This window comes from Numida meleagris, chromosome 3, assembly GCF_002078875.1.
Source record: "Numida meleagris isolate 19003 breed g44 Domestic line chromosome 3, NumMel1.0, whole genome shotgun sequence".
Lineage (NCBI taxonomy): Eukaryota > Metazoa > Chordata > Aves > Galliformes > Numididae > Numida > Numida meleagris.
Genome location: NC_034411.1, coordinates 92256764 through 92269777, shown reverse-complemented (window position 1 = coordinate 92269777; position 13014 = coordinate 92256764). Strand labels below are relative to the sequence as shown.

Below are 13014 nucleotides of genomic sequence, written 5' to 3'. Positions count from 1 at the left end.
CGACAAATGTGGTAGAGGTGTTGCTCTGCTACTTTCAGTATCTAAAATAGAAATTGTTTTACTTAAGGTAGGCAGACAGAATTGACTGCTCAAACACGAAAATATTCTGTCTTAAGTCTAAGATTGAAGTGTTACCACGTGGTCAGTGACTAGCAAATTAATTACTAGTATAGTAAGAAAGGTAGTGGTGAAGATAACGAACTCTTTTACAGTTGAGCCAAGTAAGAATTTTAGTAAGAAGAAAGGCTTTAGAGTGAGCATAATAGAAAATATAGTCAAAGGCAAACTGAGGATGTAGGGGAAAGCTTAAGCTTAATGTAACAGTTGAATGTATTTTGAGGTTGTATGAAGTAATGTTATTTGAACAGTGACAACAATAGCCAGAGGAACCTGTAACACTAGGAAAAAATCATTTAAGCATTTCAGCATAATGAGCTACTCTTATAATCACAGAATCATAGAATTGCTCAGGTTGGAAAAGACCTTCAAGATCATAAAGTCCAACCACAACCTAACCGTACTACCCTAACTCTAACAACCCACCACTAAATCATGTCCCTGAGCACCACATCCAAACGGTTTTTAAACACATTCAGGGATGGTGACTCAAACACCTCCCTGGGGAGCCTGTTCCAGTGCTTAACAACCCCTTCTGTACAGAAGTTTTTCCTGATATCCAACCTAAACCTCCCCTGGTGCAACTTGAGGCCATTTCCCCTTGTCCTGTCACCACTGAGAAGAGACCAGCCCTGCTCTCACTGCAATCACCTTTCAGGTATTTGAAGAGAGCAATAAGGTCTCCCGTCAGCCTCCTCTTCCCCAGACTAAACAGCCCCAGTTCCTTTAGTCTCTCCTCTTAGGGCATATTCTCCAAGTCCTTCACAAGTCTTGTTGCCCTTCTTCTGCATGCTGTTGCCAGCACATTCTTAAATATTCACATGGGTTTTTTATTAGGTTACTAGTAAAACGAAAAAAAATAGTTATTTATATCAAATGCTGCTTTCTCTGTTGGAGAGTGTGGTACCTTAATAGCTACAGGGTAGTGTTAGACAGGAGAAGAAAAGCAGTATATTTGTTGAAACATTGAAACAACTACCAGAACTTGTTTGATATCTGAAGAGCACTTTTTGGGGGGGGGGGGGGGGGGAAATAAGAATTTCACGCAGGGAAACTATTAGAAAACAAAGTATAACTGAAATCACAAAAGCAGTGCTGTTGTCTTCCATATGGCAGCATACTTGCGAATGAAGAAAGCCCATAATATATTAGCAGTAATCCAGACTGAGTGGAATAAGAAGTCTTTCACAAATGTTGTTTTGCATTACCTACTTTTTGCATACAGATATGTCTTCAAGAAATCCATTACTCATTTTGATTATTGCTGTGCTTCTAGGAATTTCATAAAATGTGAAAAATACTTATGTCCTTTTAAAGGTGAAATAATTGTTTAAATCACTATGTACAGTCTTCATAAAAATCCACTGTAATCCACAGTCATTGATAGGACTAAAGGGAATGGCCTCAAGCTGTGCCAGGGCAGGTTCAGATTGGATATTAGGAACAATTTCTTTTCAGGGTGGTGGAGCATTGGAACAGGTTGCCCAGGAGGTGTGGTGTAGTTGCTGTCCCTGCAGGTGTTTATGGAAAGGGTAGATGTAGTACTAAGGACATGGTTTAGTGGGCAATATTGGTGGTAAGTGGATGGTTGAACTAGATCTTAGAGGTTTTTTTTAACCTTAATGCTTCTTTGATTCTCATTCCCGGAGTGTTTTTAAAAGTATGAAATGAATTTATGCCTCTAAATATTTTTTTTATTATGCAGTTATTGACAGTAACGATTCTAGTTACTGAGTTAGATCAGCTGCGTATGTCCTACTTTTCTTTGCAAATCTGTATTCCTATTTTTAGATTCAACTTTTTTTGTGGCTAGATACCTTGCTACTTTTCAGAGATGAGTGATGTCAGATTATTGACTTCAAAGAATCCAATTATAACACTTCAGTTTAGCTGCCTTTCTTAGTGCTTTACCTGATGTGACTGTTCTTTAACTATTTTAAAGGAATGTATTAATTTCATGTTCAGTTTTGTAGGCATTTGATTCTGTCAGAGAAGGGTCACATTGACTGGAAGCTGATGTACTTTGCGCTTCAGAAATACTACCCAAAAAAGGAACAGTACGGAGACACCTTGCATTTCTGTCGACACTGTAGTATTCTGTTTTGGAAGGTAAGATCTTTGAAATAGACATGCAGAAATTGTTTCAAACAGTTATTGATGATTACCTGAGAAGGAAAATAAGATCAACTTTTCAACTTTCTCATGTGAAATGTAATTAGACAATTCATATGTAACTTTAAATAACACGTGAAGCTTTCATATGAAATTAGTATTGAATTCCAGACTTGTTCTTTATTTAGCATTTTTATCTCTTGATATTTGATAAACTTAATGCTTGAAAATTACAAGGAAAACTGTCACATGGAAGGAGTTGCAGTCTGTGTCGTCCTGTTTCTTAATACTATGCTAAGCTGCTAAGAGCTTGTATGTTTATGGCATCTCTTTCCTAATAACTCATTACTGTAGCGTTCCTACCACGTTGGTGTAAATCTGAGCTTTTGTAGTCTTGCTTCGTCCCATTTGGAACCCTGAGGAATGTTTGAAATTTAATTCAAAGTGCATTTTATGTTGATCTTGATAACTGTGAAGCATATTCTGTCTTGCAGGATGATTTTCATTTCTGTAGGGCAGTTTTGTATTTTGCTCCTGTGTGAACTGATAGTTCTGCTTTTACTTTCTTCTGTATCATTATTTAACCTCTTAATCAGTCAGGTGTATTTTAATTTTGCAGCTCAAAGACCACATACAGGTAGTGCAAGTAGGCAATAAAGAGTAAGAAATACTCCAAGAATCTTAATCTTGAAATATTCATCTTCTAATTCCCAGGAATCTGTTACTCTTGTCCTCTTTACGTAATTTTGCTGCATATCAGTGTTAGGCTTGCTTTCTTTTCTATGTAAATAATGAGACTGCTGAACAGGATAAGCTACACAGAAGTAGCATGGTACTGAATATGTTATTTTAAATCTGAGTGCCCTTGATATCAGAGGAGCCCTCCTGATAAGTTGTAACATGTTGTTCAATATGTAGGACATGTGTGTCCAACCTTTTGACTTGCCTAGGCTGTGTTGATTGAAGAGGAGTTGTCTTGGGCTGCATGTATGTAGGTAACTCTGAAAGTTAGGTTTGATGGCAGTGGTTTCAAATCTTAATGAGTTCTCAGGGTCCTCATCAGATTTCTTATAAAACTTTTCCCGTGCTTCATCCTTAAAAACAGTCGTTCACAAACGTATGTACTTCCAAGAAGTGATGATGTGAATGATTGTGAAGCAAAGGATATTTTTTCTCTTCAAGATAGGGCTTACAGAGATGCATGTTAACCAAAAAGATATGGTCAGATTTTTTGAGTTAAATATCTGATTGCAACTCAATATATTCAGTTTGAAAATTTGCAGGTAACATACTTAAGTTGACTGAGAATGGAGTCACAAAAATACCAAAAAAAAAACCTGTTTTCAAACTGCTTTATCATAATGGAAGGCATGGCTGCATATTTTTGCTCTTCATAGGAAAGTGTTCAGCCAGTGTATCAAAATCTGTAAACCTGTTTGCCGTAACTCAAGCTGGCACTGCTCTGTGCCCCGTGCCCTGGTTTCAGCTCAAACAAGGTTAACAGCACAGCACTGTTTGGTTGTTGCTGAGTGATGGCTTTGTAGAGCTGCTGCCATGATGGCACAGGGCAGGGCCTGGGATATGATGTGAGCTGTGCTGGGCTGCATGCAGCCCAGGGGTTGGATATTACCTGTAGGGTAAAGCTTTCACTCCGAAAGCGGAAATTGCAAAGGTTAGCAAATAGTATACACAAATAGTGGGCATGTCTAGTATCAGACAACCCAAACAAATCTGGTTTTGCTGTGTAATGCTTTCTGCAGTACACCTGTCTCATTCTGATCTTGATATAATTGGACGTACAGGACTTAAGTGGATGACTAAATACTTGAAATCGTTTAATGTCAGAGACCATGTGACAGTAAGAGGCAGTGAATCTCTGCAAATGGATCTGTTTACCTTAAGTGTTTCATTTTATTGCTGGCATAGTAGTATCTTCTCTTGGGTTTATATTTTTAATGAAACAAGGGAGTGAGCTGTTAAAGGTACCTTGGTTTGAGGAGTACCTAAGGATTGCCTTTGCAATACTGACTGCCTCATCCTGGAGATCTGGACAGGTCTTAAGTAGCTTGTGGCTATAGATTGATTTTGGATAATTCTGGAGCAGGTTGTTTGGAATTGAATTATTACCCTGAGCATGGAAAGCAAATAGCTCCCTTTTGTGGGATTCATTGATCTGATTCATTGGTGTCTTAGAGGAGGCATTAAAGAGGGTAGGGCCAAATGGTTTGGGTGGCTTGAGGACATGCCATGTGAGGAGAGGGTGGAGAAAACCATTTCAGAAGAACCTAAGAGCCTGCCCTGAGGACAGCCAAGCAAGAGAACAGTTTGTCCAAAGAGGTCACGTGTTTTCCATCCTCAAATGCTTTGAAGACTTGACTGGATAAAAGCTCTGAACAAGCTGGTCTGATTGCAGAACTAACCCTGCTTTGAGAAGAAGACTGGAGACCTTCAGGCCCCTGTGAGCCTGCATTCGGTTTTTGCTTCCCTAGGTCTGAGATTCTAAGCCTTGCCTCTGTCTTGAAATAAACACTTGTTCAGACTGAAAGATGGTTAAAAGAACTGGTTTCTTCCCAGCTGGCACACTTATTGGCGGAGATGTGAAAAGGTTAAATCACCGGTCTGAAAATTCCTCTGTTTACACTGGCAAGGCAACGTGAGAAAAGCAAGACTAGTTGCACTGAATTGAATGGAGGGAAAAATAATTCTGCTTTTTGAGTCACTTGTCTCTCACTTTTCCCATGTTCTTTGAATGAGGATGAGAAGCAAAGTGCAGGGGGATGATAATGACATGGACAGACTGACTTCTGTCAGTTCTAGCAAAATTCTGTGCTAGGTGACAATATTTCTTAATCATTTCTGGCTTTAGCAATTCATTCAAGATTCAATATCATACTTTATTATGCAGTTATATACTGAGTCGTTGACATAGCTGTAATGCACACACTTCTTGTTTTCAGCTGAAGCTTTTATTCTTAAACACTACTGGATGTATAGCAAAAGAAAAAAAATCTTAAAAGAACCAGTCCTTCTTTTGCAAGAGGGAAAAGTAGCAAGCTTTTGAGTCTTGAAGCAAATGAAAACACTAGACTATTCAGCTTATAATGTAAAAACTTTGTTTCTTTTTGTGTTTCACTTTAAAGATCAGGCAGCTTTTGCTTTCAAGGGCATTCAGAAGAACTTCAGGCAATGAACTGAACACTTTTCAAGATTGCAATTGCTTTTTTCCCCTCCTCAATCAAGAACAAAGTACAACATTGGAGTAGTTGCAGAGGAAAATTCTGAAGGATGAAGATTAGTAGAATTTCTTTTTAACTTGGATGTAGTAAAGCTAAGAAGGAATATGACTGCTCTCCATAAATTCCTAGAGACAGAAGAGGTGAATAAACATGGCTACAAAGGGAAATAACTGAAGCAAGGGGCAGCTTTGACGCAAGTTGTGGAAACTAGCCATGAGTAAACTTATCCTTGAGAGCAAGTTGCTAAGAACCAGAGCAGCGAGGCTGTGAAATAGCAACAGGTAGGCTTGTGCCTTGTTGCTGAGAAGAATTTTCATCAGTTTATGAAATTGATAATATCATACAGATTCTTGCAACAAGAGAAGCTAACTAAATTTGACCCTGGACATTCTCCCTGTCCTTCATTTTGTGTCCTTTGAAAGAAAGCCTTGTGGAAAAAGGGACTGAAGACCTGTGAACTGAATTGGCAAGCAGTTGGAGTAGGGTAGTAATGTTTTCTTTTCACATTTCAGTATGTTACAATCATCTTAAAGTGTTCAAGAAGCAGCATTTGAGACATTTGAATTGCTGTATTTGTTTAAAACTTCTGAGCGAAATAATGTTTAATACTGTAAGGAGACTCTCTTAAATTCATCGTACAAAATGTTCTGCTGAAAAGGAGGGAATGGCTATAAGAAGCACTTCATGTTTGCTTTGAGAAGTGAGGATTTGTCCCCAGTCAAAGTGAACAAAATACGTAGTTTCAGTGCTGTAGAATTAAGAACAAAGTAATTATGACTGATAATGCCTCCGTGAATGCTTTTTCTGTATGCTATTTATATTGATGCTATTACATACACTATTTCGTACTGCGCTTTTTCTTTGGTTCGACCAGGCAACATTGGCACTGTGAGTAACTTCTCTATCTTCTTAGCCAACTCAGTTTATTATAGCCAGCTCTGGGGTAGCTGTAGAAGTTGAAATACCTTTTGCTTTTTTAAATGCTTCCAGCTTTATGTAATACTGTGATTGTTTTCTGTAAGTGATATGTTTCATGTGTGGTTTTAGTCTTCCTAGGGTTTGTGCTGATTTTTGGTTCCTCAGCTGTTTGTGATTTGCCACAAGACAACTTTTAAGCGGCACATAAACCTTAGCTTCAGTAAACCTTAACTTTACTTCTTTTACTTTATGGCTCTCCTTCCTGCTTCCTTCTTCATGATCTCAAAGGACTACCACCTTGCTTTGTTACTCAAGGTATTTCTTTTGTGTCTCATCTGTTTTCAGTGCTGACTAGTCTGTAATGTGAACGACGTGTTCATTTCTATTTGTTTGATATTTGTTTGTTTCCCTGTCTCAGCAGGAATGCTTTTTTTTCATGTCCCTGTGAGATTAGGCAGCGGTGACTTTCCTTCTCTGTTTTTCATAATCTGTTTTTTATTACTGCCATATTTGCTGTTATTGCCATTAAAACTGGGGACTGCTATTCAGCATATAATGAAAGTGCAGTGTGCTACTGAAATTCACTAAGAAACAGGTCTCTCATTGTTGGTATTGTTTATGTGCTCCCTGCTGTATTTAATTCAGTACTGAAGTCTGAAAACAGTAATACAAACCTCAGAACATTCTTTTAAGCAAAGGTACTAACATGGATTTTATTTTATGTGGAATACTGTAGTTCCACATACTCTTTCATAAGAGTCTCTTCTCTGAAAAGAAATTCCCAAGACAGGCTATGCAAGACTGAGGAAGGTGAGGGAGGCAATTAATGTTGTTTTCTCAATGAAGAGATGGTGGAAATAATTACTCAGAAAAGGACTAGCTCTTAAGTTGTCCTGGGAGCATCATAATTTGCAATTGTGATAAAATCTGAGGAAGAAAACAATTACACTTGTCAGTAAACATTCTTCCTCGTGAATTCTTCTGTTAAAGCTAAAACAGAATTCTAAATTAAGTAGATATATTGAAAATCAACCTGACTTTAACACTAATGAACAGTAATTAGTGAATGTAATTTCAAGGGAAAGAGTTTTCTGGAAACAGAAATGCACATGAATACAGGATGCTTATGATTCTTCTTTTCAATCTACATCACTTTTCTAGTGTAGCATTGCAGTTTCCATTTTTTATAACTTAATCTCAGTAAAAAAAAAAGCAAGGAACTGATCTGTTATTGGATCTGAAGAAAACTTAAAAGTATAAATAAGCACTAAAGAAGGATAAATCCTAACTTCTTTCCCAGTAACCTAATTCTTATGATGTTCTTTTCCTGGAAACCAGGAGGCTTTAGTCATACCCATGACAAGATATTAGGTATCATTATTAGCAGAGACATTAGCAACTACCTTGAGAATGTTTTTCTGCCATAGCATTTCCCTTCCATGCAAATGTCATCTCCAGATGAGCAAAAGTACTTCACTTTCTTATTGCTGTCTTCCCTATGTAGATTAGACTCCAGGTAGAAGTGCCTGTTTCTGTTCTTTTTTCCCTATTAATAGAGTAAGTATTAAAATAAGTGGAAGGATGAGGAGGTATCATGTGGTATTTTCATATAGTCATCTACAGGTTTCATGAAAAAGCACAGATAATAAACACATGTATAGAGTAACCATTTCCATTGGAAAAGCTGAGTGCTGTTTAGAACATATGCTTGGCCTAATGCACTTCAGTGTTGGAAAGTCTTTGGAAGGGAGTATGGCATCTTTGACAGAAACTTACGTATGGAAAATACCAAACAAGAAATGTTCAATTTCCAGGTTTTTTTCCTTCTGTTAGCTAAATTGTATGTAATTTCATTTCCCATGGAAATAGAAGAAATGAAGACTGCAGTCGTCTGTGATCTTCTTACTGTCTATTTACTGTAGCTTTCTTGCCCTATGTGGTAAATTCATCAACACTGGAAAAGGGAGGGAAGCTTCTTAAAACCTGGAATGACAATTTCTGAGCCTTACAGTGTTATTAATCAAGATATTTGTTTAATCTATTTAACTTCAAACTGTGTGAGATCTTCTCATCACAACTCAATCTCTTTCCTGTAGAGGATTCCATTTAAGGTGCAGAACTGAACTTTTGAGTTTGTCATAATTCATAATAGAATCTTAAATAATCAGACATTAAATTCACCAACCTTATGTTTTCTTTATAATGAGAAAGCCTTCTCATTTGACATCTCCAGTTCAAAAACTAACAGAGTCCAGAGGAAAACTGACTTTTCAGTGCGCTATAGAACACAATCTCTAGCCCTAAACTAATGACTGTACCTTTCCCAGGTTGTTCTTAGAAAGTTGTAAATCAACATCCCGTGGGTTGAAGCTGACCCAACTGCTTGTGAACTCTACCTTCCAAAGGGCAGCTCCTTTTCTTTTTATTGTATGAGATTCCACATCCTTCCTTTTCCCGTTTCTTAATTGGGTTTGGTTTCTGTGTTCTCTATCCCAAAGTGACACCAATGGGTGATGATTTGAGGCAGTTCCTTACTTTGCATGAATTTGCACATCCTGTCCATCTTCTTATAGCTGCTTAGGTACAAACAATGATTTGGTTTGGGGAAAGGTAGGAATGAAAGAGGAGAAAAAGATGCTGGGAAGAAAATGACACAAATTCTGTTGGCTGGGTCATCAAACATACTGCTCACTGGGGAAAGGTGTCTGTCCTTCACTTGGAAACCAAGGAGCTCATACTTCCCCTGAAGTAGTGGTTGATTTCAGTTTTTCATTAGAGTCAAATTAGGTTCAGAAAAGTAACTAGCTCTTTAAATGGCATTTAATAAAGTGTACTTTTTTTCTCCAAGAGCTGTGACTCGGGCTCTGTTTTTGAAGGGAGGAGAGTGGATTTTTTTTTTCCTGAAATGTGAAGCTGTCTCACAATACCACAGTCAAATGGGAAAGGCCTGTTTTCATAAGGGTTCAGTGTAAAAGGGGTGTGCATGTGTGTATATAAATATTTTTAAGAAAAACTGAGTTACTGAAAAAGCAAGATCCTATCACTTTGTTTATAGTGGAAATAGTTGCATGTCGCTATATGTGAATTTTTGCTTTTCTTTTTTCTCTTGGAATAGAGAGATCATGGATATGAAGAGAGCTTATGTTTTCTCCTTCATTTTGCAGGATTCAGGACACCCCTGCACAGCCAGTGATCCAAACACCTGTCTCATGCCAGTATCTCCTCAGCATTTCATTGATCTCTTCAAATTTTGAGATGTTCAGTAACTGTTCTCCTGTGTTGTGGTCATTTCTGTGAGGAGGAGTCGGGCAGGGTGTGTTATGCTCTTCATGCAATGTATTTGTTTTGTCGTGGCTCAAAAAAAGCATGGGGAGCTTATCAGACAGGTGTTGTTGGAGTGTTGTTTCTCAGCAGAAATGAGCTGAGGAGAGGACATTAAAAAAAAATCTTTGAGAAACCTATAATCTTTTTAATCTCAATTTTAAATCCATTTTGATGCCTTAATAATTGCTTAAAATTATGTGAGGGAATTTCCAAGATTTTTTGGAGTTAAACTGTACTTACAGGGACCAAATGACTTCTTTCTGTTGTTGCTAATTTTTTCTTTAAGCTACTGTTTTCAAAACACTTCCATATAATTTGCACCACGATAAAGAATAGGTTAATAATTCCCTTGGACTCAAACCAGTTACCTACAAGGCATTAATCGTTGAGAGCTAGTGAATAAAATAAAGCTGTTGTTGGACAGATAACTAGAGGAAATCGACCAATTTTTATACATATTATGTAAAAGTATTTATTTTTCTTAAGAGGACTTTATTAAATATGTAACCGATCTCAGCATACTCCATAACTCGAGACAGATGTGGGGCTACTGGAAAGTGACTTCTATGACTGTTGCTAGAGCTTTCATTTATAGTGCTCGCTATGTCTACAAATGCAACTGCATTAATTCATCTTCTAAGAAGAAGACGACGTTACTGGAATTTAATGGGAATGGAGTTGCCTGTTTCTAGACTGCAGCAGGACACGATGTGACAAGCTGAGGCTCTGAGCTGACTTTACAGGCTGTGGGAAATCCTGGCAGTCAGTCTGAGCAGGAGGAGCTTCTGCTAGGTTAATCAGATAATCAATTCCCCAGGAAATCATTTTATTCTAATCTGTAGTGCAAAAGGAATTGCCAAGCTTAGAGAGGTACAGGAAAAAAATGGCAGAAATCTTGGTTTTCTTGATGAAATTTAACCAATAAAACATAATGTACAGAAAAATAAAACTTATTCTATTCTCTGATTGCTTCTTCTCAATCTAGTTTTGCACAGGGTAATAAATCATATTTTTATTACTCCTTCAAATCTGTCTTGCACAGAGATGAACCCATTTGAATTTTATAATAAGACTTTTCTATAACCTGCTCCTTATAGTAATTGGTAATGGAATGAGAAAAATGCGAGTAGTTGAAGTACCACTGCTTTCCCATGAAGATTGTATCAGCATTTCGTTGTCTAATGGGACAGATAGACTGTTATTAGTCTGTGCAAGGAGAAGAGAATATTTATTTCCTTGGAAGATAGTTTTATTCACTAAAATTTCAGTCATATACCACTCATCCATAGAGTCTGCTGCTTTGTGAGTTTAACACGGGGATTTGTAGTTTATCTTCTTCCTATTAAGCTGTTTGCTGTGGTTATTGTAACTTTAAATTGTGGGGCTGTGCCATCCATTCATAACAGTGCTGTGCAAGCCTGGCAGCTGCTAAACATATGAAGGAAGCTGCAGCTCCTATTTGCTTTTGCAAATTGCTTTCCTGCTTATGGGAGTGTGTGTACCCTTGCAGTGGTTGGCGACTGCTACACATTAATCATTTCTTTAAGAGGGCTAGGATAGTGCTAGTCTTCGTGGACCTTCCTGTAAATATCTACACAGCCACTACCTGCTCCTCCTTTTATGTACAAGAAGCTCACATGAAAGGTCCTAAGAGCAGTGCTGAGCTCTGTACCTAGTGTGCTTGTTGATGATGTCTGATCAAAGACCATTGAAGCTGAATGTTCCCTTTTAGGAAAGCTGAAGATGCCAGGAGTGTGAGAATTGCTGACAGGGGCCATGAGGCCCAGCCCCTGCTCCAGCAGGGACACGCCGAGCAGGGTGCCCAGCACCACATCCAGGAACTTTAGCTCTCCAAAGGGGAGACTTCTCAACCTCTGGGCAGCCTGTGCCAGTGCTCTGTCACTGTAGAGGTGCTCCTGGTGTTCAGAGGGAACCTCCTGGGGTTCAGTTTGTGTTTCTTAGCTCCTGGCCTGCTACTGGGCACCACTGGAAAGAGCCTGGCTCCACCTTCTACGTCCTTTTTCTTCTGGTGTTTATGTGTGTTGAAAGGTGCTCCAAACTCTCAATCTTTGTCTCCCCTTGCTGGACTCTTTCCAGTATGTCCATGCTTCTCTTGTACTGAGGAGCCCAGAACTGGGCCCAGCAGTTAGGTGTGGTCTCACCAGTGCTGAACGAGGGCAGGATCACCCTGCTGGTGTGACTTGGCCTAATGCAGCCCAGACTCCTCTCAGCACTCCTAGCAGCAAAGGCATACTGCTGTCCATGAGGTGCCTCAGCTCCAGAAGCCAGTAAGATGGCTTTTCAAACAATTTCTTTTTTAAAAGAAAAAAAATTTGCTTGTTAGATTCAGAAAATGGAGATGTGCAGACATCCCAAGAGAAGCGTTTAAAGCCAGGGCTATAATTTTGGTTTTCTAATCTTAAACAAAGAAGACCTTGAGGGCAGAGTCACACTGTCATCAGCAGCGTTAAAAGCTTTTAACACAGCAAAACTGAGCTTTGGAAGTAGTTCCACTATCCATCTAACTAAATATATGGTGAACTGTTTCTTAGACTGGGCGACTAACATTGAGCTTGATTAAGAGTACATAGTGTGAATTCAACAGCTGTATGAGAAGATACATTTTAATTGTGCCACCTAAGTGAAAGGCTGCGGCGATGATTTTGCTCAATAAAGTGCTTTACAAAGAGCTTTACTGAAAGCTTTTCATGAGATGGTAGGACTTCACCTTCAGGATAATGATCTTGTTAATCCCTCACCTGCAGTAAAGAATATATTTTGACAACCTGAATTTATATCCTTGTCCTTCCCGCCAACACTTACTCACATAACCTTAAGCGCTGTAACCCAGGAGAAGCATTACGCCTTAAAATAAAACCTTCACTACTCATTGTCTACTATTAACTGGCATTCATATGTGAAGAAATGCAGTCTCTTCTGAAGAGGAAAGCCTACCTTGAAATCTGTATGAAATCCGTCCTAAAGCTGAAGAGGTTTATTTTGCTCCAGAGCTTCTATCCCAAGACCTGGATCTGTTTATACACATCTATACGTTGCACTAATGGGAAAAGTTACAACAGCAAGTTCTGTCATCTGGATGTGGTCACTTCACATTCTCTGGTGATGTTTTATTCAGTTCTAGTCCTGAAAAACAACTCTAATTCAAAGGCAACCACGGCGCTCTCTGCCAAGGTCCAAAAGGAACTAAAATGATCCTTCTGACCAATAGGATCCTCCTTCCAGCTCTCCAGCCTCTTCACAGCAGCTCACACCTGCTTACCTACACTCACAGTCCTTAATTCTAACA

The 13014-nt window shown here is 38.6% G+C and overlaps 1 protein-coding gene across 3 annotated transcripts in view; it reads left to right on the top strand.

Annotated features, from left to right (window-relative positions):
• FBXO25 (F-box protein 25) overlaps positions 1-10673 on the top strand; it is a 50652-nt gene extending 39979 nt beyond the window's left edge. For all 3 annotated transcript variants that reach the window (XM_021391039.1, XM_021391038.1, XM_021391037.1), the window contains 2 exons: positions 2083-2226; positions 9548-10673. In XM_021391039.1, coding sequence (XP_021246714.1) covers positions 2083-2226; positions 9548-9637 — 234 coding nt within the window. In that variant the 3' untranslated portion in view covers positions 9638-10673. The remainder of the gene's footprint in view (positions 1-2082; positions 2227-9547) is intronic.